The sequence below is a fragment of the Solanum stenotomum genome, chromosome 7, assembly GCF_019186545.1.
Source record: "Solanum stenotomum isolate F172 chromosome 7, ASM1918654v1, whole genome shotgun sequence".
NCBI classification, from domain to species: Eukaryota; Viridiplantae; Streptophyta; class Magnoliopsida; order Solanales; family Solanaceae; genus Solanum; species Solanum stenotomum.
The window spans coordinates 5,651,910-5,675,242 of record NC_064288.1 but is presented as its reverse complement, the minus strand read 5'-3'; the positions used below and the strand labels follow the sequence as shown (position 1 = coordinate 5,675,242).

Sequence of the window (23,333 nt, the reverse complement as noted above, 5' to 3'; positions counted from 1 at the left end):
TTAAAGTTATGTTTTGAGATTATCTTGTTATGTTAAGCCTTCCGCTGAATAAGTAAGCCAGGCCAAGGGTTCGCTTTGGGCCAACAATAGTTCTCGAGTGTCGGCCATGTCCAGGGTGTAGGCTCAGGGAGTGACAACTTTGTTACCTTCCGTTTCGATAGTTGCATAAAAATTAGATTTCTTTGTTTTTGGTTGAAGTTTTGGTTTTTGCTTACTACGACTTGAACATGATTAGTGGTTTATTGCTTGTTTTGATTAGTGGTTTTGCAATGGAAGACATATCATCCAAATGTTTATGATTTGTCCTGTTATTATTCTACGAAAAACTTGCCCACTAATTTTAGTTATTTCGTCAATATTTGTGAGTTATGTTGTATTCCCTTTATGTGTTCTTGTTAAATTTACAAAAGTTTCACTAGAAGTCCTTCCCGTTCTATTCTAGAAAACTTCATGTGTAGTTGAAAATGAAGCATAATGAAAAGCAAATTGCTTATTGAGCTAGACTGAACACTTTCGTGACTTTCGTGTTCCTATGATGGTGCTTTTCTATGATTCTTCAATAACAATTTGAATTTCTGTTACATTATTCAACTGGAGCACATTATTCATTCTGATGTTTGGCAATCGTTTCCTATTTTTATCAAATTTAGGATACCAATGTTATGTAATTATCGAGAATGATTTCTCTAATAAATTTATGTGGCTTTATCCCATGAAAAAATAAATCACGATGCTTTTCTACATTTTTGTGCATTTCAAAAGCAATTTGAAAACATTTTCAGCAATAATAAGAAAACATTTAAAGAGAAGAAGGTGGTGAATTTGTCGGGGTGTTGTGTGACAATGTTGGAATATTATAATATCACTGATATTTATTTAAACTACAATTTTTTGGTTAAAAATTTTTAGATTATTTTTCCTCTAGTCATATGGTAGGGTGCATTCTTGATATAGTCAAGATTTGATTCACTCACAAAACTAAAATTTTTAGTAAAAGCAAAAGTATAAAGTGAAGTTTATGTCAAAACCCAACTAATTTTTTTAAAAAATTGTATCTTCAACATCAAGTACTCATTTTATTCAATTTGACCTCAAATATATTTCAACTTGTCGTGCAGGAAGTGGTATTGCTAGAATTCATTGATTGGACTTTATTTATCGATGGAGAGCTATCTTTAAATAATAAAATTTATAAGCTAATTTATTTAACAACCGTGTGTGCAAGATAATTATTCCATCTCAATTTATATGATGTAGGGATTGATCTACGGTACATACAATTCTTAGTAATTCGGGTAATTAGTGATTGTTTATTGATTCCCGTATTGTATTGATTGTGTGTAGACAAAGAACAAGCGGAACAGATCCGAAAAGGGAACGAACAAGTTTCTTAGGGTTTCAAGCTTGTTTCGAGGTAGGTGATTGTGTGATGTACGCTTTTTCTTACTTTATTATGATACTTGCATGTATGTGAATGTTGCATGATTGATCACACTTGTTGTAAATAAGATAGATGAATGATGAATGCCATAGATCATAACTTGTTGTATGAACTTGAGAAGGTACTTGTGATTGTTATTGTGGTGTGTTGAATGGATCGGTTGCCCCATTCAGGCATAACTAATTGGGATCGGTTGTCACATTCCGGCATAAACATTGGATTGGGTACCACTTTTCGGTATGCTAACTGTTTGGGATTGGTTTCCATAAGAGGACCAATCATGACTTGTTATAATTGTGTATATTGTTAAGCAAGTGAAAATTGATATTGTATATGTTCGGTATTTTGCATGTTTATAATGTTGCATTGACTTGCTTATGTTACACTTAGTGGGATAGCCGTGTGATCCTACCAGTACACTGTGGTTGTGTACTGATACTGCTCTTGCTCTTATTTTTGTTGAGTACAGGGCATCTTCAAGCAGCTATTAACAGACCTCGCTTAGAAGATCAGTGATCGTTCGAAGTCAAGGGTGAGCCAATTCTTCCGGGCTGCCATGGATTCTCTTTCGTCTATGTCCACCATTTTCGGACTTAGACTTTTGTTCTAGATAGTTGATTAGTTCATTAGATTGAGGTTACATCCCTTTTTGTTTAGACTTGTTGAACTTTAGAATTTTTGGTACATTGACTTTCAGGTTATAGGTTATTCTTTTGCATTGTTTAGTTCGTTATTAGACTTTTGTTGGAGTTTATGGGAACTCCCTATTTCTTTCCTTAGTATTTAACTTTCTTCTGTAACTTAAATGTCTTAGTTTTGGTTTAGTTGCTTGGTTTGGGCTGTAGTAGTGGTTCTCCCACCAGAGTGTTAGTGTGGGTGTCAATCACGACGGTCTGGGTCGTGACATTATGTCTATTGGTGGACTTTACATTTGTGCATCTTTACTCTCATCAATTGTGGAAGAAAGTGATCATTAGTTGTTGGTAACTTATGTAACCACCAACTCTTCATTTCATTCATTATTCTATCTTTATGTCTTGTAACTTATGTAACATTTAAGTCATTCATTTGTCAAATTTACTACCCACTATCTTCCTATTCATTGCAAGGAAGAATTTATCACCTATAAATAGTGTGGTCTTCATTTGTGTTGTGAAGAAGAAGAAGAGACAACAAGAGATGTACAAGAAATTATAGAGTGAAAATGATGGGTACTATTATATTGAGATTAGTGTAGTGAAAGAAAGAGTTGAGACATAGAACAATTAACATTTGATCACCCCGTTCGGAAAGTACTTCTTTTATATATATATATATATATAGAGAGAGAGAGAGAGAGAGAGAGTGAGACCTAGATTCCTGATTAATGGATCTTTTGGTTAGATTTAATTAGTCTCTTGATCTCATTTGAACAACAAAATCATTTTTATACCATATTTATTGTATGACTCGCTAAGCCATGAAAAGTTTATACATAGAGCCATTCTCAAGTAGCAATTAGTGAAAAAACTTTAATTTGCACAAAGATTTGTGTTTTCATACATATTGTATCTTGGATTATTTAAGTACATTAGTTCTAAAGATAAGCGCATCAAATCATGTTTGATTCGCCTCATTTGCATTATTCTCAAAGGCTATATATGGTATCTACAAATGATGTTAACATTATGCTCGATAAATAATTAAAAAAATATAATTCAAGTGAAATTTATGTCAAAACCCAACTAATTTAGCAAAAAAAAAATTGTATCTTCAGCATCAAGTACTCATTTTATTCAAATTACCGCATAGGAAGTGGAATTGCTAGAATTCATTGATTAGATGTTATTTAGTGACAAAGAGCTCTCTCTAAATAGTAGAATTAATATGCTAATTTATTTAATAATTGTAGGAGCAAATTAATTATTTTGTCTTAATTTATGTGATATATTTATTATTGAATTTATGAAATATGAAAAAAATAAATTCAATGTTTCAAAACTACCCTTAAAATAAGTATAATTTACATAAATCTCATAGTACTAAGAGTACTTGCATAATTTTCCTACTCTTTCTAAAACTACAAAAATTCCTTAAAATTTATGAATTTCAGATACATCAGCTGATATCCAGATACATTGGGGAGGGATGTATCGGAGAGGGGATAGGGATGAATCAAAGAAAGGGATAGGACATCCGGATACATAGGGGTGAGACGATGTATCCGGGAGAGGAGGGATGCATCGAAGAGGGAATATTGATGTATCTGAGAAGGGATAAGACATTTGAATACATAGTGGAGGGATGTATCAGAGAGGGAAAGGATGTATCAGCGAGTGGAGAGTAATGTATTCGAGATGGGATTTTTGAAAATAATTTAAATTGTAGAGAATTTAAGAGAATAAGATAAAATAAGATGTGTATTTAGTTAATTTTTTCTTAAAATAAATACATTTATAAATAGAAGAGTACACATTTTTACAATATTCATAAATGTGAAGTTGTTAAATTTTAGTATATATATATATATATATATATATATTTTTGATTGAGGAGTCTTTTGGCTAGATTAAATTAGTCAAATGATGTCATTTGGACAACAAAATTTACCATATACTTGAGATATTTCCACATTTATTAATTCATTAATTATTAATAACAAAGTTGACAGATTTCGTATCATTTTCTTCTTGAGCTTTGACTATTAAGCTATAGAATCTTTTTTTTTTACCATATTTCAAAGATATGCAAAAAAAAATTAAATTTTATTAATTTCATAGTTGACTGATATCTTGTCATTTTCTTGAACTTTGACCATTAGTTTTTGTAAGAACATCATGAAATTCATCTATTTAAAGGACTTTCTCCTCTTATGAGAACCAAGTCATATGAAAAATAAGCACAATAAGACCATCTTGATTCTTAATTTTCTCTTTTGTTTCAATGGCTTCTTCAAGAAGGGGTTTTAGTTCACAACAAGAACTTGTCATCAAGTGAGTTTTTCTTTACATTATTAGTGTATATAAGTTAAAATCTTATTTATTTTATATAATCATGAATTTTTTTTTAATGTTTCTTACCATTTTTAGAGAATTCGAGAGATATCAGGCACTTATCAAGTGAGTTTCTTTTTAACTTTCTCTCCTCATCCCGCTCTTAATTAATAAAATCCATCAATTGTGCATCAAAATTTATTTTTATGTATATATTACAAAATATATTTTATCTTACTTTCACGATTAAAAAACACCTATTTTTTATATATGGTTCAACTATTTCTATGTCAAATTTTATCTATTTTAAATTCTTCACGATTTTTTCTTATGTTGCTTACTATTATTTTTTTAGAACATTGAAGGAAATAGAAAAGGAGACACAGATGCTTCAACATTCATTGCTCTACAAGAAAAACACATTGTTGATTGAAAGGAGGAGTGTATCTACTTGCTTAACTTTTGATGAAGACAAGCTATCTAAGGAGGTTGACCAACAGATTGAAGAGGTTAGTGTTCATCTCATGATATATATTGAAGTTAACAATGTGTATAACATATATCCTATATATGATTAACACGTTTTCTTTGTCTTTTTTTTGTTTTTTTTTGCAGAACGAAGAGGTTCTAAATGTTATCGAATATGCAAAAATAATGATTGATGAAGAGTAAACTTGCCCTAGAAGCTTTTATGAGATTGCAATGTTATCATCTTAGTGTTAAATTAAAAATAAAATAGTTAGTCTCTTACTCTTTTGGAGGAGAAACTTTACTTATGAATTGCCTAAAATTATCTTGATATTCTAGTGTTATTTCAATACTTATTTTCAAATTTAATTGTTATCATGTTTATCCTTTTTTTTTTTTTGGTTGAATCTACCATAATACTTCATGAGAAATTAAATAAACCAACATAGGTAAAGATATTCTAACTAATTTTACCACTAAACCAAATGGAATGCGAATTAAAAAGTTATCATCAATTATGGTCACATTTAATAGTATAAACTTTTTTCCATTTTTGGTTCTACGCACCCTGCAAAACTCAATAAAATACAAGTACCTTTTTTGAAAGCACCAAACTCAATAATTTTTTATTTGGAGTATAAATTCTTTTATAAGTAATGGCAAAAATTTCAACAGCAATTAAATTTGTATAAATTATAGGAACCACATATTATAAATACTAAATAACATCCTATCCCTTTTAGTTTTCTATTTACCAAAAATCCCTTAAAAATGATGTTTGCGGGATACATAGCATTGTACACGGGATACATTAGGTTTGATACATTCCACATAGCGGAATACATAGCGTTGTGCACGAGATACATGCGGGATACATAGCGTTGTGCACGGGATACATAGCGTTTGATACATTCCACATAGCGGGATACATAACGTTGTGCACGGGATACATGCGGGATACATAGATAAATAAGGGATTTTTGAATTTTTTGAAATAAGTAGGGATAAATGGATATTAAGGTAAGTAAAGGAGTGTAGTTAAGTAATTTGTCCATTAAATTTATTATTCATAACCTTATAAGTCTAATGAGTTTCGTGCTAAGAACATTAAAGATTAATCGAACACGCAAATTAAAATCTTAAATTCGTCATTAATTATACTATGAGCAGCTTTAATCATTTAAGTTCAACTAAAATAAGCTCTTTTAATCTCCGTCACAAATTTAACAAACTATACTCTTGATGAATGATTTTTTTAGTTAGGTTCAATTAATCTAATGTCTTTAAGCAGCAAAATTAATTTTTTACTATATGAAATGTGAGATTACATTGGTAAAAACATTATGAAATCAATCTATTTAAAGATTTTCTTTTCTAGTAAGAACCAAGTCATATAATAAATCAAAGAGAGAGATATAATAGCTTATTTTTCTTAGTTCTATCTAATTGCAATGGCCTCTTTAATAAAAATTCTATTTCACATTTAAAACTAAAAGTAAAAATTGGGAGTGAGCAAATGGAATAACAACATGAGGAATTGAATGCTCATCAACAGGATGAGAGTTCAGGCAGCCAACCAACTAATCCACAATATTCTAATAGATAAAAAAATTCATTTTTTATAATTCCTATAATCACTAATTCAAGCCACTTCTGGTGAAAGTCCAAAACCATATGGTAGAATGTTTGAACAAGTACTAAGCTATGATTAGAAGCCTGAATTAGTTTTTTTTGTGGATTTTAAAGCATATTTTGCATTATTTTAAGTAAAATCTTCAACCAAAATCTACCTCAATCTGTTTTGTTTTGTAATAGAACTATGCTCAATAAAAATAAAAAATATTTTTATGTAATGTAATGTAGAGTCTTAATTATTATTTTGGTGTGATTTTTTTCGTAAAATATTCACATAAGTATTTGTCGATCTTAACGTTCATAAAAAAAAAGTGTCCAATTTCATAAGAGTTTAATTACTATCCACCCAAGAAAATTACTTGGTCACCTCATTTTTAGAAATATTTATTTTTTCCTCTTAATATATTCACATATTGTTAATATTTAAATAACAATAATTAAAAGAGTATTATATGGTAACTTGGACTCTAAATTAATTATACAAGTTTGTTTAGGATTCTTGGTTTACCAAAAATAAAAAGGATTCTTCCACGCTTTCTTCTCATTATTTTCATGCTCCTTCTCTCACCCATCACTCAAGCAACTCACGTACACCAGAAGCAATTTGAGACAATCATCAATGGTAACTTATTAGAAATACGTATTTCTCTTCTCTTAATTCAACTAGTATATTTTCACATCTAATGATTAATGATTTTTCATCTTTTTTTATAAACACATTTTACAGATCTTTTAACGACATACTCTATCAGTGATTCTCTTTACGCATTTTAATGTAGATTTACAAGTTCGGATGTTCAGTCTTTTAGTGACATACTCTACTTTTTAAATCTCGAAAGTGTTAGTGTTGGAGGTAAGAAGTTAGAATTTAAGTCTTCACACCTCATGAATTCTTCTGATACTGATGAAGATTCAGGAAATATTATAATCGATTCTGGCATGACATTGACATTTCTCCTTGAGGAAATTTACAGCAAACTGGAATTGACTTTGTTGGAAATGATTAAAGGTAAAATTAAATTGTGTGATCATTTTAAGCATACACTTTTAGTTATCTAATTATTATATTGTGTCTCGACTGGAAAGAGAAAAAAATATTCCTCGAATGAGCTTTCCATATGTTACGAGACGAAAAGTATTGTCGATTTTCCTAAGATTGTATTCCATTTCACGGATGCTGATATCCAATTGTTATATATGAATACATTTTCAAAAGTTGATGAAGATATGACTTGTTTGACAATTGTTAGGGGGGAGGGGTGTATATGGTGTTTATGGAAACTTCGAACGGATGAATTTCCTTATTGGATATGATATTATAAATCAAAAAATCTCTTTCTTGCATACTGATTGTATCAAACACTGATAAATTTGGATTATAATTTCATATTTTTAATTAATTAAGCATTTCTATTTAATGAAATTTGGCTTTCAATCATCATATTTGAAATAATTGATTATACAAAATTCACAATGTTTTTCAAGTTATTTTAAAATAAATTTGTCACTTTTTATGATTTTTAAATAATGTGTATGCTTTTATATAATTAGTACATTTTATGAATATTCAAAAATCGTCTCTAAAAAGATTTTGTTTCACTCAAATATTTTGTTAAATTAGTATTAGTTAGTCAGTAGATTATATTTTCAAATTAATTAATTTTTTTAATTACGGTTTATAAATAAGTTAATTATTTTATTTTATTAAGATGAAGATGCTTGTTGATTAATCTTATTTAAATCTTAGCCGAATTTATTGAATTAATTCTATTTGAATACATTCTTAATTACAATTGGCCATAATTGAAACTCATTTGGTCATGTCATAATTTGAAATCTAAACCATTTTATTGTAAATCTAACTATTTTGTTACCTCACTTTAAACTCAACTTTCAGACCAAATTTGGGCCAAACCCAGCCGACCAAATTCATTTTCACCAGCCCAACCCAACACACCAATATTCCAACGTTCACAATAGGATATTCCAACGGCTAAGGCGTCTACAACATTCAAACATACCATGTGTTCAACAATGATACGATACGATACGATACACGGCGAACAACCAGACGCCCAATACAATACGTTCATCATCGACTTCCCAACGACCCCGACTGTACAAGCTTCAGAAGCGTGTCCTCGTCCTCACCCTTACCCTTTTGTATGAGATCAAGCTAGGTGGAGGCCAAGATCAGACGACTATGTTCATTGATTAATCCATTCCAATTTGTTGATAGTATCTGGTATATTCTTTGTGCTTAAAAAATAATTCAAATTTGGACATTGGAAATTCGCCATATCCTTGTCCGATTATTTCCCCTCAATTCGTTCTATATAAACCCCTTTTCATTCCCTTCATTGAGAAAGGTTGAAAAGACTGGTTTGTATTAAAAACAGAAACACAATAGTTTTTCTAGTTTTCTTGATCAATTGTTTCCTCTGTCAAATCTTCTAGGTCTCCTTTTCGTTGTTGCATCTGTTTTCTAGTTGCTTGCTCATTTTTACCTATGTTTTTACTCGTTGTTCAGTTTTCTAGCTTTCATTGTTGCTTTAATAATATAGTTGATCGTTCACTCTATGTTCTTGTTAGTATTGCTTTTTAGTTTATTATCCGATTTTTTAGTTTTCTTGATCAATTGCTAACTCTGTTTTTGTTAGGGTTTTGCCTGGTTTTCTTACCATAATTAAGGTTTATTTTTTCTTAAAAGAAAAGACAAAGTATTACAATAAATATTTTAATTTTTCCTCAAAAGAAAATATGATTCTCTTTCATATTTGATTTATTCTTTATTTAGAGGAAAAGTTATGAGATATATAAATTGAAGATGTTATTCTCATAGAAAAACACAATAGCATCCACAATGTAGACATTTAAGAGTTTTATTTATGGGAGATTTATTCTCTTAACAATTTTAGTATTTTTCTTTTTATATTAGTTTTTAAAAAATAATATTATGTTTTTAGTATAAGTTTTCATCANAACACAATAGTTTTTCTAGTTTTCTTGATCAATTGTTTCCTCTGTCAAATCTTCTAGGTCTCCTTTTCGTTGTTGCATCTGTTTTCTAGTTGCTTGCTCATTTTTACCTATGTTTTTACTCATTGTTCAGTTTTCTAGCTTTCATTGTTGCTTTAATAATATAGTTGATCGTTCACTCTATGTTCTTGTTAGTATTGCTTTTTAGTTTATTATTCGATTTTTTAGTTTCCTTGATCAATTGCTAACTCTGTTTTTGTTAGGGTTTTGCCTGATTTTCTTACCATAATTAAGGTTTATTTTTTCTTAAAAGAAAAGACAAAGTATTACCATAAATATTTTAATTTTTCCTCAAAAGAAAATATGATTTTCTTTCATATTTGATTTATTCTTTCTTTAGAGGAAAAGTTATAAGATATATAAATTGAAGATCTTATTCTCATAGAAAAACACAATAGCGTCCACAATGTAGACATTTAAGAGTTTTGTTTATGGGAGATTTATTCTCTTAACAGTTTTAGTATTTTTCTTTTTATATTAGTTTTAAAAAAATAATATTATGTTTTTAGTATAAGTTTTCATCATCTAATTTATCGCCGTCTTGATTTGCAATTGTAAGCTTCTGTATGACGCCCTAATCACTTTCGAACCTAATAATTTTCAATCTGCTTGTTTTTTAGTTGATTTTTCATTTCTAATTCTCACTTTTGGATTTCGCAAGAGCCTACGTATTGTTGGTAGCCAATTCGAGTTTCCCAAAGGAGCAACACTTGGTTACGTTCTGTTTCGATGGTTGCATAAAAATTAGAGTTCTTTGTTTTTGGCTGAAGTTTTGGTTTTTGCTTGCTACGACTTGAACATGATTAGTGGTTTATTGCTTGTTTTGATTAGTGGTTTTGCAATGGAAGACATATCTTCCAAATGTTCATGATCTGTCCTGTTATTATTCTTCGAAAAACTTACCCACTAATTTTCGTTACTTTGTCAATTTTTGTGAGTTATGTTGTATTCCCTTTATGTGTTCTCGTTAAATTTACAAAAGTTTCACTAGAAGTCCTTCCCATTCTATTATAGAAAACTTCATGTGTAGTTGAAAATGAAGGAAAAACAAACTACTTATTGAGCTAGACTGAACATTTTTTCACTTTCGTGTTCCTATGATGGTCCTTTTCTATGATACTTCTATTACTATTTGAATTTCTGTTACATTATTCAACTGGTGTACATTATTCATTCTGATGTTTGGAAATCGTTTCCTATTTTTATCAAATTTAGGATACCAATGTTATGTAATTTTCGAGAATGATTTCCCTAATAAATTTATGTGGCTTTATCCCATGAAAAAATAAATCACCATGTTTTTCTACATTTTTGTGCATTTCAAAAGCAATTTGAAAACATTTTCAACAATAATAAGAAAACTTTTAAAGAGAAGAAGGTGGTGAATTTGTCGGGGTGTTGTGTGACAATGTTGGAATATTATAATATCACCGATATTTATTTAAACTACAATTTTTTGCTCAAAATTTTTATGATTATTTTTCCTCTAGTCATATGATAGAGTGAATTCTTGTTATAGTGAAGATTTGATTCACTCACAAAACTTAAATTTTTAGTTAAAAAAAAAGTATAAAGTGAAATTTATGTCAAAATCCAACTAATTTCAAAAAAAAAATTGTATCTTCAACATCAAGTACTTATTTTATTCAATTTGAACTCAAATATATTTCAACTTGTCATGGAGGAAGTGGTATTGCTAGAATTCATTGATTGGACTTTATTTATCGATAGAGAGCTATCTTTAAATAATAAAATTTATAAGCTAATTTATTTAATAACCGTGTGTGCAAGATAATTATTCCATCTCAATTTATGTGATGTATTTAGCACGGATTTATGAAATATGAAAAGACGTTTCAATATGTCAAAATTAACCTTGAAATAAATACATTTTTAAATAGAAGAATACACATTTATGGATTTTTTGTCAAATAATATAATAGGGTCATTAAACATTTGTGATATACAAAAATACGTCATTCTTTTTGGGTCTGACTAATGAAAAGTGTGTCACATAAATTGGAATAGAGAAAAAAGTAAATGTGATAATAACGATGACAAATAAACAATACTCCCTCTAGTACATATTAACTAAATTTGTGAGTCAGATGCACACCTATTAAGAAATTTATTCAAGGACATACTTTAAATCATAATTTCAATTATTGTTCTTTGTGAAATCATAAATATAACTTTGTAAATAGTGCAATTCGTCTCCTAGAAAATATAAAACTTCAATAAATGAAAGGACAAATATGGAAAAAAATTCAAACATCTCTCTCGAACTTTGAACAATTCAATTATTTTGAATAATAAAAAAGCCTCAAAAATTTAATTAATATGAAATAAAAGGAGTAACATGGATGATTTATATATAGTAAATATAATAAAGTTACATAAATTGTTTTTTTAAGAAAACCTCTAAATGCTACCATCTCTTTACAAACAACTAAAATTTGGCACTCACAATATTTGGTCACCCCCGTTTGGAAATTAGTTCTTACATTTTAAATTTATATAAATATATAGAGAGAGATTCTTGATTAACGACTCTTTTGGTTAGATTTAATTTGCCTCATGATGTCATTTGAGCAACAAAATTATTTTATACCATATTCTTGAGATATGCAAGATTTTCAAAAATTATTAATTTATTAATTTCACACTTGACTGATACCTAATCATTTTCTTGAACTTTGACTATTACTTTTGGTAAGAACATTATGTTATCCATCTATTTAAGGGGTTTTCCCCTCTTATGAGAACCAAGTCATATGAATAATAAGAACAATAACACCATTTGATTCTTAATTTTCTTTTTTGTTTCAATGGCTTCTTCAAGAAGGGGTTTTAGTTCACTACAGGAACTTGTCATCAAGTGAGTTATTCTTTACATTATTAGTGTATATAAGTTACTCTTATTTATTTCATATGTTCATGGATTTTTTTTTTATTGCTTACCATTTTTAGAGAATTCGAGAGACGGGAGGCACTTATCAAGTGAGTTTCTTTTTTATTTTCTCTCCTCGTCCTGCTCATAACTAATAACATCCATCAATTGTGCATCAAAAGTTATTTTTATGTATCTATTATAAAATATAATTTATCTTATTTTCATAATTACAAAAAAACGTATTTTTTATGGATGGTTAAAGTATTTCTATGCCAATTTCTTTTTATTTTACATTCTTCAAGAATTTTTCTTATGTTGCTTACTATTTTATTTTAGAGAATTAAAGGAAATAGAAAATAAGGCACTTATGCTTCAACAATCATTGATTGAAAGGAAGAGTATATCTACTTGCTTAAATTTTGATGAAGAAAAACTATCTAAGGAGGCTGACCAACAGGTTGAAGAGGTTAGTTTTTGTAACATCTCGCAAAATGAAATAACTAGGAAGAAGCTAATAATTGAAAATAGTCATTTTTGGGAAGAATGAAAATATCTGGAAATTTTGTTAAGTTAGAATAAGTTGAGTTTTGGCCAAATTCAAACGGCCATAACTTCTAGCTCAAGATGATTTAGAGGTACTTCCAGATATGGTAGGAAAGCTCTTGGAATGATATTTCCAACGCCGCTGAGTTTGCGCGATTCCGAGTTCGTATGAGTGAGTTATGCCCTTTGGAAGTTGGGCTGTTGGAATAAGGAAAATCCAACCCGAATTTTTAAAGGGTAGTTTGGTCTTTTCCTTGCCCAATTATTTTATTTCGTTTTTGGTAATTAAGTTAGGGTCTAATCAGAATTAGATCAGTTTACGTTTTTACCAAAATACGCTAGGGCTTGGAGAAAAGAGAAAAGAGAAAAGAAGAGGAGAAAGGAGAAGAGAAGCAAGATTCGTCAAGATCGTCAAGTTTAGCTTATGGATTTTGTCGGGGGGTGATCCCTACAAGGTATGTGAGATCACATAGGGTTGGGTTAGCTCACCCATGGGCCAATATTCATGATTCAATTCAGCAAAATAATGTTTGATTTCAAAGTAAATCCTTTGAGTTCTTGATGAAATTCGTTTGTATTCCTATGGGTTGTGTTGTTGAAGTTTCTTGAGGTTTGATTCATGTTTCCGGGTGTAATTTCGGGTTGAATCTATCATATGTTAAGGGTATAAATGATTCTAAGTGTTTGGGAAAAGAACCATTGAAGTTTAGAGGGTTTAGATATGAAAAACGAGCAAGAAAAGTCGTCAAACACCTGGGGCACCGCGCCAGCCAGCGCGCCCCACATGTTCTCTGAACTTTGAGGGCTGACCCCCAGCGCCTGTCAGAGCGCCAGGGATGCTAGTTCTCCCCATTCGCTCCCCACCTTTTAGTACTTGTTCCTTAGCAATGTACCTATGTTTTCTAGTTCATTCCAACACTCTAAGGTACATCTAAACATCATGAAATCATCCATAAGCATGAAATCATGAATCTTGAATCCATAATCCAATTCAAGGAAAGTTAAGATCAAAGTCAAGAGAAGTTCTTAGAGTTTTCCAAAAGTCTTTTCCAAATATTTTAACTTTGTTTTAAGACTTAAAGTTCAAGCTGAGTAAAGCTTAAAGAGTAAAGTTTGAAGTTCAATTCTTCAAAAGTATATGGGGACTATGTATTTTAAAATGTTTTCACATTTAAACAAGAAAGGAAACCTCGATTTCCAAAGAGCCTATTGGCTAATTTTCATAAAAGAGTAATCGTTTTCTAAATGAAGCAAGAGAGGAAATTTTGATTTCCAAGATAGCCTTTGAGCTAAGTTTTGAGCACTAATCTCAAATCACAGAAAGATGTATGTTTTTAAACATAAGAGCTAATATTATATTTTTGGGAATAGTATTGAGCACCGATATGGAGGAGAGTTCAGACAACTCACAGCCCCCATAAACCATGTACCCATCATGGGTAGAAAAGGGTCATACTTTTTAGATGATTCCTTTAGTGCTTTTTAGCATAGACTAGTGGATCCACTTAGTAGTTTAGGTTTTATACCCTCGGCAAGGTATAGAACGTCCCTGGCAGCGTGAGGCAAAACGATGTATCATCACAATAGCTCTTACGTGATGGTTGTCGATTAGAGAAACTCCCACGGAAGTAATTGTATTCTTATATACATAGTTTATTGTATTTTTACATACATTTTCAGAGTTATAGTGTATCTTTGCATACACAGAGAGTTGACATCATGTTTTAAACAATTTTTCTTTATATTGCACTTGTTTTAAACTGCTTTATATTGAAATGAGTTCAGTTATATTGAGTTGAGTTAAGCCAGGTAAGTTCTCCAGATTCCTTTCAAGCCTATGTTGTGTTTAGCATTCCAACTCGCATACTCGTACATTCAAGGAACTGATGCCAGTTGGCCTGCATCATATTATGATGCAGACACAGGTAACTAGAGTCAGCATCCAGCACATCGTTGATCCAGTGAGCAGTTCAGAGTCTATTAGTGAGCCTCCTTGCATTCTGAAGGACTTTTTTACCTTGCTTTTAGTATTTTTTTCATTGTTAGGATGATCGGGGGTCTTGTCCCGACATCCCTCTTTATTTTAGAGGCTTCATAGACAGTTAGTAGTTCAGTTGTATTTACATTATCATTTCATATGTTAAGACTTTAGTTGCCATTTTTGGCCAAGTTGAATGTTTGACTTTTAAGCATTGTCAGTATTTTATTATTCAAGTGAGTATAGTGCTATTGATCATTTTCTTGAACTTTGGCCATTAGTTTTTTGTTAGAACATTATGAAATTCATCAATTTAAAGGGCTTTCTCCTTTTATTAGAACCAAGTCATATGAAAAATAAGAACAATAACATCATCTTGATTCTTAATTTTCTCTTTTGTTTCAATTGCTTCTTCAAGAAGGGGTTTTAGTTCATAACAAAAACTTGTCATCAACTGAGTTTTTCTTTACATTATTAGTGTACATAAGTTAAAATCTTATTTACTTTATATATTCATGAAATTTTTTTAATGTTGCTTACCATTTGTAAAGAAGTCGAGAGATATGAGGAACTTATCAAGTGAGTTTTTTTTAATTTTCTCTCCTCATCTCGCTCTTAACTAATAACACCATCAATTGTGCATCAAAAGTTATTTTTATGTATATATTATAAAATATAATTTATTTTATTTTCACGATTACAAAACACGTATTTTTATGTGTGGTTAAACTATTTCTATATCAAAATTAATTTATTTTACATTCGTCATGAATTTTTCTTATGTTGCTTATTATTTTGTTTTTTTTTAGAAAATTCAAGGAAATAGAAAAGGAGGCACATATGACTCGGCATTCATTGCTTTGCATGAAATACACATTGTTGATTGAAAGGGGAGTATATCTACTTGCTTAACTTTTGATGAAGACAAGCTATCTAAGGAGGTTGACCAATAAATTGGAGCGGTTAGTTTTCATCTCATCAAATATATTAAAGTTAACAATATGTATAACATATATCCTATATAGGATGAACATGTTTTCTTTTGTCTCTTTTTTTTTTTTTGCAGAACGAAGAGTTGCTAAATGTTATCAAATATACAAAAATAATGATTGATGAAGAGTAAACTTGCCCTAGAAGCTTTTAATGAGATTGCAATGCTATCATCTTTGTGTTAAATTAAGAATAAAATAGTTATAGTCTCTTACTCTCTTTTGGAGGAGTAGCTTTACTTATGAATTGCCTAAAATTATCTTGATATTCTAGTGTTATTTAACTACTTATTTCGAAATGTAATTGTTATCATGTTTATTCTATTTTGTTTTGTTGAACTTTTCTATAATATTTCATGAGAAATTAAACAAACCAACATCCGTAAAGATATTCTAACTAATTTTACCACTAAACCAAATGGATTATGAATTAAAAAGTTATCATCAATTATCACATTATATTTAATGGTATAAAATTTTTTCCATTTTTAGTTCCGTGCACCTCTCAAAATTCAATAAAATATTTTACTTGCGAAATAATACCAAACTCAATATTTTTATTTTGAGTATAATTTTTTATGTAAGAAATGACAAAAATTTCAATAACAATTAAATTTTAACTCAGAACCTTAAAAGCAGATGAGTTTTAGTGCTGAAAACATTAAAGATTAATCGAACTTATCAAATTAAAATCATAAATCTGTTACTAGTTGTAATCTTTGAGCAAAAATTTGATCATTTAAATTTGATTAAAATAAACACTTTTAATCTCCTTCACAAATTTAACAAACTATACCCCCAACCCTCAGCCCCTTCCTCTAAAGTTTTTTTTAAAAAAAAAATTATTTCAAAGCCTCTTTTTAGTGACTCCAAACCATATTGCTAAATTAGCGTTCACAATATTTGGTTACCCCCATTTCAAAATAGTTGTTAAATTTTAAATTTATTTGTAAATATCTATTTATCAAATCTAGATTATTGATCAATAACTTTTTTTTATTAGGTTCAATTAATCTCATGTCTTTGAGCAATAAAATTAACTTTTTACTATATGTAGAAATTATATTGGTAAAAACATTATGAAATCAATATATTTAAAGGACTTTCTTCTCTTTTGAGAACCAGGTCATTTAGCAAATCAAATAGAAAGAGAGAGATACAATAGCTTTTTTACTCTTACTGTTCTCTCTAATTGCAATGTCCTCTTCAAAAAGGTTTCTATTTCACATCAAAAAAATTGTAATAATGAAAATTTTNTAATACCAAAAAATAACACACCACTCAATATACCCAAATCCAATCTATAAAAGTGATTGATAAACGACCTTAATTCAGCTTTAACAAAAAACATATACCCAACATAATAGATTATAAGATAACGATCATGAAAAAAAATAATTCAAATATATTAAATAAAATAATTAAAATAATCACGTAGAAAAACACTAATTCAATCGTGATTTATCACAAATACCTGATGCGTCCCATCGTCCATTGTGTTGAATTAGAACTGGAAAATTGTTGGTATGTTTGAACTGTCGATCAGAAGGGAGTAGAAGGAGATTTTTATTTTTGTTAAAAAAACCCATTTTTTATGGGAGAAAATATATAACGAATCTGAGTAAATGGTGGAAGGTAAAAGAATTGGAGAAAATCAGGGAATATAAGAAAATCATGGTTGATTAATTCTACGCTTCCCTTTTTTTTTAAATACTAAATTCTAGTTTTGAAAAAAAACTATTGCTATATAGACAGAAAAGAAAACTATTGCTATATAGTAGTAATTAAGGTACTTAAATTGTATATTTAAGTTTTTTGCCCATTTAGCAATAGATTATCGATAAATTATGTTAGCTAAATGCAATTAGAGATGAAGTTTATAGTTGATTCTGGTTTTTTGATTTTATGAAATATATTTGTTGTATGACTCAATAAGCCATCAAAAGTGTATACATAGAGCCAATCTCAAGTAGCAAATTAGTGAAAAATCTTTAATTTGCACACAGATTTGTGTTTTCATACATATTGTATCTTGGATTATTTTTTACATAATGGTTGTAAGTAGAGCCGTCAATATGGACTAGGCCTGTTGGGCTAGCCTGGCTTAACCCGGAATTTAATAGGGTTGGGCTAAGATTTTTGGAGCCCATTTAAGAAAAGGGCTTTTTAGTCCGGCCTGAATAAGCCTGCTGATTTGTGGGGCTTGAGAAATATAGGTAGGGCCGGCCTGTGGGCCATATAAAAATAATTAAAAAAATATAATATAATATTAAAAATTTAAAATTAAAGAGAATCCAAACTCAAAATCTATTTAATATTTAACTAATTGAAACCGCATATAAATTGCAAATGAAAATGAAGATGTTAAGACAACCTTGTCACAAGTTGATTCAGATATGCTTGATGAAGATGATCATGAAGTGTTGGATGCGCCATAGATTTCATGATGTGTTAGATACGCCATAAGTTTCATGATTTTTTTAAGGAGTTTATTTTTAACTTTTTTATGGTTGGAATATTGTCACATTTTTTGTGTTTTAATGTGACAAAACAATTAGGTTAATATTTATATTTATATATTTATACTTTTATTTGAAAAAACCTTAATAAATATTATAAAGATAATTTTATTTGTGGAATTGATTAACAAATAGTAACATTAACATGATGTAATATTGTTTTGTCGATATTTATGATAATATTTTTAAATTATAATTTATAATTTATTTTAATAATTATAAAAAAAAGGAAAATCACTTACCTGTATACTTTTTTAAAAATATTTACTATATTTGCCAACATTATTTTTTTAACCATATATGACAATTTGGCTGAATTAAATTAAATTCACTTCGTCCTTTCCATCTTTCGCTCCCAATTTTCTCTCGCCGCTGCGATTTTCTCTCGTTGGTGCGATTTTCTCTCGCCACTTCTTACTCACAATTTTCTTCACAAATACGGCTATACTACCTTCAGAGATATGTATTCAGTGATCAGTTTTCAGACAAATCAAGTCGAGCAGAGAGTTAAATTTGAAGTTTTTTGAAGTTTGAAAGGTTAGAAGCTTTAAATTTGATTGCATGTCTTAGTTACTTGTTTAATTCATGCTTAATTCTGTATCTCGGCTATACTAACCTTCAGCAATGTGTATTCAGTGATCTATTTCGAGATGAATCAAGTTCGGGTAGAGAGTTGAGTTTGAAATTTTTTGAAGTTTGAAAGGTTAGAAGGTTTAAATTCGATTGCATGTCATTCGTTACTTGCTTAATTCAAGATTAATTCTCTTTCTCGGCTATACTAACCTTCAACGATGTGTATTCAGTGATCAATTTCGAGATGAATCAAGTTCGGGCAGAGAGTTGAGCTTGAAATTTTTTGAAGTTTGAAAGGTTAGGAGGTTTAAATTCGATTGCATGTCATTAGTTACTTGCTTAATTCAAGCTTAATTCACTCTTCTAATTCAACTTTAATACACTTTTAATACAAGTTTAATACAAGTTTAATTCATTTTTGCAGTTTGTTGGTTGATTTGTTATGATTTGACGACTTGTTTAAATTCTTTCTTAATTCACTCTTCTGATTGCTTTTCTTGGTTAATTCATAATAGATTCAAGTTTAATTCAATCTATAGAACACTCTCTCGTCGTTTACTTAGTTATTTGTTTGAATTTTTTTCTTAATTCACTCTTCTAATTCAACTTTAATACATTGTAATAAACTTTTAATACAAGTTTAATTCATTTTTGCAGTTTGTTGGTTGATTTGTTATGATTTGACGACTTGTTTAAATTCTTTCTTAATTCACTCTTCTGGTTGCTTTTCTTGGTTAATTCATAATAGATTCAAGTTTAATTCAATCTATAGAACACTCTCTCGTCGTTTCCTTAGTTATTTGTTTGAATTTTTTTCTTAATTCACTCTTCTAATTCAACTTTAATACATTGTAATACACTTTTAATACAAGTTTAATTCATTTTTGCAGTTTGTTGGTTGATTTGTTATGATTTGACGACTTGTTTAAATTCTTTCTTAATTCACTCTTCTGGTTGTTTTTCTTGGTTAATTCATAATAGATTCAAGTTTAATTCAATCTATAGAACACTGTCTCGTCGTTTCCTTAGTTATTTGTTTAAATTATTTCTTAAATCACTCTTCTAATTCAACTTTAATACATTGTAATACACTTTTAATACAAGAACACTCCTATGTCCTTCCCTTGTGCACACTATTCCTTTGCCATTTTGGTGCTTGTGCTTGCACTACAATTTGGATATCACCAGGCATTGGCAAGGGAGTTGTTGAGTCTGGCATCTCTAGTCATCTGTTCTATGTGGTATGAGTTTGGCTTCTGGCACTTTAACTGTTAACTTATTTTTGTGCTTGCCTTCTGGCACTTTAGCTTTTAGTCCAGATTCTTATGTTTTGCAATGATCCAACTAGTGAGGACTCTTATGGGTGTGGATATCTGGTATGTACTCCCTCAGTTCTGGATCTTTTCACACTCCAATAAAAATGGTCATCTATCTTTTGTTTTCTTGCTGCTCATCTTTGTGGCTTTCATTTTCTTTTTGCTTATCACACCAGTTTGAGTTTTGTGTGTTGGAAGGATGTATATACTCCCCCATAGACTTTTATATAATAGTATTAATATCTCCCAGAAACATAGACATTGTACATTTGCTGAACTGAACAATAATTGAATTAGATACAATTGTAAAGGCTAACCTGAGAATTCATTACATAAGCAATGAAAAATAGACTAATCTGCACACTTTTTAATAATGTGCAGAAAAAAAATATGACTAATCTGGTTGTGCTGCTTTATTTCAATGGACAATGAGATCCTAGCAACAAATATACTAATTACTTGGCAGATGGTGTGTTGATAAATACGGAATCAAACTTTGCCACCCTCGTTTCTATAATTGCTACTCAATTGTCAATAGACACATCAACAAGTAAAGTTGAAATCAGATATAAAATTGATGAAAGGTCTCCTCCAATTCAAATTCATAATGATATGGGGGTAAAAGTATATGTTGAAACCAAAAAGGAACATTGAGATATGGCAAGATACCCTTTGTGTGTCACAACAACTGAACCAGTCAACTTGGAGACTAATTCTACACTCATTCCACTATTATGTTCAGACACTTCAGAAGATATGAGGGTTATACACAATTCATACTTCTCTAATACATTTAATGGTATTGGTGAAGCAATAGGGCTAATTGGCTTTGGATCATGTGAGGAAGTTGATGAGCTAGAAGAATTAGCACCAGGCATCATTGTTAATCCCAATCACTCTTTATTTGAGAAAGATCAAGTGTATAAGAATAAATATGTCCTCACCAGTGCACTAAAAAGGCATTCCATTCTTAAGCATTTTCAATTCAAGACAACAAGATCAAGCTCAATCAGGTAAGACCTAAACTCAAGTCACTTTAAATTATTGATTGTATATTAATTTTTTTTCAACAGCTATTCGATACAGTGCTTAGGTGAAAACTGTAGTTGGAGTTTACGAGCTTCAAGCTTGAACAAATCTCAAATGTTCAAGATTAGAGAATTTGAAAGTGAACACACATGTTTGTTGCTACATAATTCATTATCGGAAAGGCAAGCAACTAAGAGTGTTGTTGGGAGTATTATTGTCAGTAAATGTGCTGAACCAGATGTTATTTACACACCAAAAGATATACAACGTGACATGTTAGCTGAATATGGTGTGCGACTCACATATATGCAAGCATGGAGAGCTAAAGAAGCAGCTCTTGAATTAGTCCGGGGTGATCCAATTCAATCATATGCAAAGTTGCCAAGCTACTTTCACATACTAGAGGCAACTTACCCTGGTTCCCATATAAGATTGCACAAATCAGAGGATGACCGTTTTCTATATGCGTTTGTAGCTTTGTTCACCTCGATAAAAGGATGGGAATATTGTAGACCAATTGTAGTTGTTGATGGAACTTTCTTAAAAGGAGCATACAAAGGGACACTACTAACCGCTAATACCTTAGATGCAGCAGGTGAGACTTTCGAATATGATACTAGTATTTTCTATATTGAATTTTTGAACTATGAATTAAAAATGAATTATAATTACAGTAAAAATGTATTAAAATTGTATTAAACAAATTGTACATGGTGCAGGGAGTATACTGCCACTTGCTTATGCCATTGTTGATTCAGAGAATGATGCATCTTGGAGGTGGTTTTTTGAGCAATTCAGAGACGCATTCGGTCAAAGATTAGAGATGTGTATCGTTTCCAATAGGTATGCAAGCATTATTAAGGCAGCTTCGAGAGTCTATGATGAAGTACCTCATTTTGCGAGTATGTGGCACTTACTGTAAAACATAATGAAAAACTTCAGAAAAAGTCAGCAAAAGGTAACTGAGTTGTTCTACTCTATGGTAAAAACATACACCATGACAGAATTTAAGCAATGTATGACAATAGTTGAGAAAATAGATAAGAGGATCAAAGATTACTTGCTGAACATTGGATACAACAAATGGTCGCGTGTGCATGCTGAAGTAAACAGAACTTGGATGATGACGTCAAATATAGCAGAATCAGCCAATTCAAGAACAAGACATGCCAAAGTTCTTACAATCTTACACCTCTTGGAATTCATGAGACAGTTTGTCCAGAAATAGAATAACAATAACAGATCAAAGGCGACATTTTCAGGTTTTCACCTTGGGAAAAAGTATGAAAATATATTGCGGCGCAATAAAACTGCATCAGAGAAATTAAGGGTATGCTTGATCTTAAATTATTTTTGCTAATATTTTTTCTTCTGATTCATATCTAATATCTCTCTTGATTATATTTTTTTCTTTTCATAGGTTGTAGAGACAAATAAATATGTGTATACGGTACTTGATGGTATTACACAATTCACAGTTTGTCTTCACCAACGTACATGCACATGTGGGAGATTTCAATTGGATGAGTTGCCATGTCCACATGCTTTGGCTGTTTTAACAATAAAGCACACTGGTTATGAGAAATATTGCTCTGATTACTATACAAGAAAAAATTTATTGCTGACATATCAGTTTCAAATGGATCCCCTGCCAGATGAAAGCACATGGAACACACCAACACATGTTCTTGAAGAGGTTGTACTTCCACCTCATGGAAAGAGACCTCCGGGAAGACCAAAAAATAAAAGACATTCACAACTGAGAGAAGATGGATTCAAGAAGGCGAAAATTACATGCAGCAACTGTGGACAACAAGATCACAACAGGAAGACTTGCAAAAATGTTAGGCCTTATGATCAAGAATAAGAATAAGAAATAAAATTTGTTTTACCATGATTTTCTTGGTTAATTCATAATAGATTCAAGTTTAATTCAAT

At 30.2% G+C, this 23,333-nt stretch overlaps 3 protein-coding genes across 4 annotated transcripts in view; 2 read left to right on the top strand and 1 right to left on the bottom strand.

The window, feature by feature from the left end:
- Positions 1-23,333, bottom strand: part of LOC125870339 (photosystem II reaction center W protein, chloroplastic-like) — an 841,908-nt gene that overhangs the window by 190,147 nt on the left and 628,428 nt on the right. Inside the window, exon 1 of one of the 2 annotated variants that reach the window (XM_049550743.1) lies at positions 16,945-16,956. The exons of the other annotated variant lie outside the window; for it this stretch is intronic. The gene's annotated coding sequence lies outside the window, so the exon portion shown is untranslated. Of the gene's footprint in view, positions 1-16,944; positions 16,957-23,333 lie in introns of those variants that run through there. 2 annotated transcript variants of the gene reach the window in all.
- On the top strand, positions 21,463-22,537 carry LOC125870321 (uncharacterized). The gene is made up of 2 exons (XM_049550723.1): positions 21,463-21,990; positions 22,115-22,537. Exons 1-2 carry the CDS (start codon positions 21,510-21,512, stop codon positions 22,315-22,317), a joined length of 684 nt encoding a protein of 227 aa, XP_049406680.1. The 5' UTR covers positions 21,463-21,509; the 3' UTR covers positions 22,318-22,537.
- LOC125871348 (uncharacterized) lies at positions 22,393-23,262 on the top strand. Its single transcript, XM_049551934.1, has 2 exons — positions 22,393-22,500; positions 22,816-23,262. The coding sequence occupies exons 1-2, from the start codon at positions 22,393-22,395 to the stop codon at positions 23,260-23,262; spliced, it is 555 nt and encodes a 184-aa protein (XP_049407891.1).

Coding starts and splice junctions, on each gene's coding strand:
- LOC125870321 (XM_049550723.1), top strand. CDS start 21,510: ATGTTCAAGATTAGAGAATTTGAAAGTGAACACACATGTTTGTTGCTA. Junction 21,991..22,114: donor TAATACCTTAGATGCAGCAG/GTGAGACTTTCG, acceptor TACATGGTGCAG/GGAGTATACTGCCACTTGCT.
- LOC125871348 (XM_049551934.1), top strand. CDS start 22,393: ATGACAGAATTTAAGCAATGTATGACAATAGTTGAGAAAATAGATAAG. Junction 22,501..22,815: donor GGTCGCGTGTGCATGCTGAA/GTAAACAGAACT, acceptor TTCTTTTCATAG/GTTGTAGAGACAAATAAATA.